This window comes from Pan troglodytes, chromosome 1, assembly GCF_028858775.2.
Source record: "Pan troglodytes isolate AG18354 chromosome 1, NHGRI_mPanTro3-v2.0_pri, whole genome shotgun sequence".
Lineage (NCBI taxonomy): Eukaryota > Metazoa > Chordata > Mammalia > Primates > Hominidae > Pan > Pan troglodytes.
The window spans coordinates 20,893,953-20,899,205 of NC_072398.2; the positions used below are offsets into that span (position 1 = coordinate 20,893,953).

At 48.2% G+C, this 5,253-nt stretch overlaps 3 protein-coding genes across 3 annotated transcripts in view; 1 reads left to right on the forward strand and 2 right to left on the reverse strand.

Annotated features, from left to right (window-relative positions):
• RNF187 (ring finger protein 187) overlaps nt 1-2,609 on the reverse strand; it is a 35,336-nt gene extending 32,727 nt beyond the window's left edge. The window contains exon 1 of the mRNA XM_016950034.2: nt 2,509-2,609. The gene's annotated coding sequence lies outside the window, so the exon portion shown is untranslated. The remainder of the gene's footprint in view (nt 1-2,508) is intronic.
• A 36-nt stretch (nt 2,610-2,645) lies between these two features.
• Nucleotides 2,646-3,981, reverse strand: H2BC26 (H2B clustered histone 26). Its single transcript, XM_024352437.3, has one exon. The coding sequence runs from the start codon at nt 3,979-3,981 to the stop codon at nt 3,601-3,603; it is 381 nt and encodes a 126-aa protein (XP_024208205.1). The 3' UTR covers nt 2,646-3,600.
• A 312-nt stretch (nt 3,982-4,293) lies between these two features.
• Nucleotides 4,294-5,132, forward strand: H2AC25 (H2A clustered histone 25). The gene has a single exon (XM_016940512.2). The coding sequence runs from the start codon at nt 4,294-4,296 to the stop codon at nt 4,684-4,686; it is 393 nt and encodes a 130-aa protein (XP_016796001.1). The 3' UTR covers nt 4,687-5,132.
• Nucleotides 5,133-5,253: the final 121 nt, after the last annotated feature.

The window sequence follows — 5,253 nt, forward strand, 5'->3', positions numbered from 1 at the left end:
TTGTAGGCATACAATCTGACATGTATTTAAGTGATTGTCACTCACCCATCTCAGATAGGTGAGATGAAGCTTAGTTTAAAAATTTGGCTTAGTTTAAGAATCTTGGCATGTCTCTCCAACCCAGAAAATGCTTCCATTTTGTTGAGTGAGTCCTAATTCCCTTAGTCTCCGTGGATTCTCACATATTTGATGTGCACTGCCTTCATTTATCATTAACATTTGTCTTTCTCTGTTGTAACACTATAATTAGAGAAATGGGTTCTGGACACGATTGCTCTGAATTTTCTCCATTATAAAATCTTAGTAGCGAGGATCCTGTTTTACCTTCTTTGCCTCTCCCTTAACAGATCCCTGTCCTGGGAGAGACGGACAAATTCCATTCATTCTGGGCCTGGGGGTGCTAATGTAGCAGGAAAAGACAGCCTGTTTCTACTTCAAGTTTGTGCCAGGGGAATCAGAAGGACTGAGACATGAATTGACTGACGTTTGACATTATCCATCACAAAATGCCTTCTTAGAGAATTACACTTGGAAAATGTCATGAAATGTTCATCTTGTGCCTTGATTTGATCTCTGGCACTAACCAGTGTTGTTGCCTTGTGCTAACACAATCATTCACTCTCTCTACTGGAGACTGGTTTCACTTTATTAAACCTATGTTTTAAGTTCATTAAGGTGGAGAACTATATGGGTCTGTAAGAGTAGTTTCACAGCTGCAAATGTTTAAGGTATTGACTTCCAATCCATGCTGGTAGGAGGCCGAGGGCTTGGATGTTCCAGTCATTGGGCACCTGTTTCATAGTGGAGAGGACTGGATTCAACAGCTTTTCATACAAATCCTATATTTCTTGACAGTACTAAGGGTGTTGACAAGTCCCACTTACCTTTGATGATGGATCACTGTTTAATATTTGGATTATAACTAGGGATGCAAAGAATTGAATAAAGTGCCTATGACAAAATTGTCATTCCTGTGTATTTTTTGTAAATTTTTTTTGGAGCATATATCAAAACAAAACAGAATGGAAATGACCCTGTGCACTGCTAGCATTGTAACCATATGGAAATGATCCCATGCTGTGCTAACACTGTAACAATATGAACACTGCATGTGTGCAGTCATTGAGGTGGAAAGGAGAGGAGAGAAGAGAGTGGGTGCACCATCCAGCTCATTAAAAGAGTCAGTTTCACTAAAAGTTTATCTGTTTGATAACATCAAATTATTTGTTTTGAACAATTGTGTACTGTCGAGATGATTTTTCTTAACAGTGAGAGACTACCCAGAGGTATGCTTAAATTTCAATGTAGACTTTTTTGCAGAGAACAATAATAGACAAAACACTATTAAACATACAATAGATATATTATGGTAGGGTGAAATTGTAAGGCAAATGGAGAATGGAAATAGGCATTCAGGAGGAAAAAAATCATCTGAAACATCGCATTGACAAAGAAAAATTTGGTCATGTATTTTATGAATTGATTATACTATCATATTGATATTCCAAAAGGCACCTTGAGACTGATGTGAGAATTTTGATTTTTAAAAAGTTCCACGTTGGTATTTGTATCTTTGCAACTATTTTAATTGAAAATAAAAATATTTTAGATAGCTTTAAAACATGCAAGGTTCTCAAAGATTCTTGTAGAGGAATCACGCAGGAAAAAAAAGGTGGGGAGTAGGGGACAAAGCCGTTTTGGTCGAGGATGTTCACGGTGACCTTTCTTTCCCCATCCCAGGCACGCGACGGGTTCCCTTTGGAGAAATGACTTGGGGGAAAAATATTTTTCATTGAATTTTATTTAAAAATTATTTCTCGGCCAGGAGAAGTGGCTCACGCCTGTAATCCCAGCACTTTGGGAGGCCGAGGAGGGTGGATCACGAGGTCAAGAGATCCAGACCATCCTGGCCAACATGGTGAAACCCCGTCTCTACTAAAAATTAAAAAAATTAGCTGGGCGTGGGTGGCGCACGCCTGTAGTCCCAGCTACTCGGGAGGCTGAGGCAGGAGAATCGCTTGAACCCGGGAGGCCGATGTTGCAGTGAGCAGAGATCGCGCCATTGCACTCCAGCCTGGGCGACAGAGCAAGACTCCGTCTCAAAAAAAAAAAAATTATTTCTCATTTAACTTTATTGAATTTTTATTCCCTGCTGGAAATGGTGACACAAACGCTCAGTACTTCGAATTTTCACAACGGTTTGAGGAAGCAATTACTGGAAATCTTCTTTTTCTAAAGAAGAAAAGCCAAGTCATGAAAACGTAAACGATGCCCTTTCCAAAGTGAAAACCCTTCGTGCCAAAGAGCTTTCCTGCGCCAAAATGGAACTCCCCAAATAAATGCCGTGAATTTGGAGGGGGTAGGAAAGGAATTCTGCGTTGCTAAACGCCTCGCAGAAAATAATGTGGCTAAAGAGGGAGGCAGCTACATTTGCTCAGAAAAAGGGAATTCTTTTCCTCCTAAATTAACCCCTTCCCCCACCCCCACTCCCATAAGGGTTAAAGTTACCGGCAGCTGGGGTCGCTTATTACATCCGGCTCCCCCGCGCAGGACGCTGCTTTGACGCCGTGCTTCGATTCGGTATCAAACATCCTGCCATCGCGGTATCCTGCCAGGAAAATATCCTCCCGGAATGTTCATTGCTTAAATCTAAACATGTCTGTCTGGTCCAGGCAGGGATGGAAAAGTCTTAAGCAAATGCAGAGCCAGGCACCACCGCCAGGGGAAAGTGACAACACCCATGGCCTCAGAGCCCGTGGTCTTGCGCCACGTCTGGCCTCGCCCATGGGGGGCGGGTAGGGTTGGGGAGGTTGGCACAGGGTCTTTTTGGGGGAGGTGACCCGCACGGCGCACGCCAACCTCATTTGGACCCGGTCCTGAACCGGGCGCAAGCGCTCAACATCCAGGAATGCACCACTTGCTTATAAAAGGCATTTGGGGCCGGGTGCGGTGGTTCACGCCTGTAATCCCAGCACTTTGGGAGGCAGAGGCGGATGGATCACCAGGTCAGGAGATCGAGACTATCCTGGCCAACATGGTGAAACCCCGTCTCTACTAAAAATACAAAAAATTAGCCGGGCGTGGTGGGGCGTGCCTGTAATCCCAGCTACTCGTAAGGCTGAGGCACGAGAATCGCTTGAACCCAGGAGGCGGAGGTTGCAGTGAGCCCAGATTGCGCCACTGCACGCCAGCCTAGAGACAGAGCGAGACTCCTTCTAGAAAAAAAAAAAAAAAAAAGAAAGAAAAAAAAAAAGAAATCTCGTCGTGAGTAAATAGCTCTGCGCGGAGGGAGGGGATGGAGAGGGGGTCCTTGATCGCCTCCCAACATTACTGAGCTACATCACCTGAGCAGTTTCTACCCCGATTTCTGTAACGAGCAGTTTTTCTCGTTCTGTGCCGGCGCGCGCACGCGCACACACACACACACACACACACACACACACACACACACACGGCTCAGATTCGGCCGCACCCGGCAACCGCTAGGGTGCATGGAGACATATTAGGTTACATAACCCTTCACACCGTGTTCGAAACCCTTTCTCGATCGTGTGGGTGGCTCTGAAAAGAGCCTTTGGGTTCAGGACGCCGGGGAACGCCTCACTTGGAGCTGGTGTACTTGGTGACAGCCTTGGTGCCCTCGGACACGGCGTGCTTGGCCAGCTCGCCAGGCAGCAGCAGGCGCACGGCCGTCTGCACTTCGCGGGACGTGATGGTGGAGCGCTTGTTGTAGTGCGCCAGGCGGGAGGCCTCGCTGGCGATGCGCTCGAAGATGTCATTGACGAAGGAGTTCATGATGCCCATGGCCTTGGACGAGATGCCGGTGTCGGGGTGCACCTGCTTCAGCACCTTGTACACGTAGATAGAATAGCTCTCCTTGCGGCCGCGCTTGCGCTTCTTGCCGTCCTTCTTCTGTGCCTTGGTGACAGCCTTTTTAGAACCCTTCTTGGGCGCAGGAGCCGATTTGGACGGGTCTGGCATGATGGCTGAGTCTCTCCAAACAGAAACGCGCGGCGCTCGGAGTAACTCTATTTGTACGTTTTGTATTCAAATGAAGGCTCAGGATTTGCTCACTTCTGATTGGATCAAACGTTGTTCTACGTCATCGCTGGGAAAGGAATACGCAAATTAGGAGTGCCAGGTTCTTTTTCTGATTGGCTACCATAGCCATCCAATCGAACGCCGCGGTCTAGCCTACCTCTGTACCATACATAAGGGCTCGCTGGCCTTTACTGCCCTCTTGTTTTCAGTCTCGCTTTTCGGTTGCCGTTGTCTTCTTTCCTTGACTCGGAAATGTCCGGTCGTGGTAAGCAGGGTGGCAAGGCGCGCGCCAAGGCTAAGTCGCGCTCGTCGCGCGCGGGGCTGCAGTTCCCCGTGGGCCGCGTGCACCGGTTGCTCCGCAAGGGCAACTATTCGGAGCGCGTGGGCGCCGGCGCCCCGGTCTATCTGGCCGCGGTGCTCGAGTACCTGACTGCCGAGATCCTGGAGCTTGCCGGCAACGCGGCGCGCGACAACAAGAAGACGCGCATCATCCCGCGCCACCTGCAGCTGGCCATCCGCAACGACGAGGAGCTCAACAAGCTGCTGGGCCGCGTGACCATCGCGCAGGGTGGCGTCCTGCCCAACATCCAGGCCGTACTGCTGCCCAAGAAGACGGAGAGCCACCACAAGGCCAAGGGCAAGTGAGGCCGCCCGCCGCCCCCGGGGCCCCTTTGATGGACATAAAGGCTCTTTTCAGAGCCACCTACCATCTCGAGAAAAGAGCCGCACTGATCCTGCAGTTCTTTATAGGCCGGAGGCCTGATCACCCTAGGCTCATGAATGAGCGCAGTGGCCATGGGGAAGGGCGCAACGGGAACCGAGACCCTGGGGACTGATTGGGCTGCATACTCGAGAGGTGGGCAACGTGTTCTGTTAACAACAGGGAACCCTCGTCCACAGGTGGCCACCCCTTGCTCTTGAGTCCCACCCAAAACCTCTAGTAGGGTTTTAATAACGCTCACCGTAAAGGTGTCTTCATAATTACTAGTGACAAGTTCTCTTGACTCTAGCAAGGTTCCCGTGTGGTCATCAAGTACAGAATGCAATTTCTTAATGATTTATCTGATATTAAAAGTATTTATGATCTCTAAGTAGTTTGCACTTTAATTCTGAAGAGTAAGTCTATGGATTTCTATTTAAATTGCTAAGTTTTAACAATGTGAGCTCCACCAGTGTTAAGATTTAATTTATTTGGCTGGGAATTCTAAAGGT

Bases quoted from the DNA above. Each gene is read 5' to 3' on its own strand.
- H2BC26 (XM_024352437.3), bottom strand. From the start codon at position 3,981: ATGCCAGACCCGTCCAAATCGGCTCCTGCGCCCAAGAAGGGTTCTAAA.
- H2AC25 (XM_016940512.2), top strand. From the start codon at position 4,294: ATGTCCGGTCGTGGTAAGCAGGGTGGCAAGGCGCGCGCCAAGGCTAAG.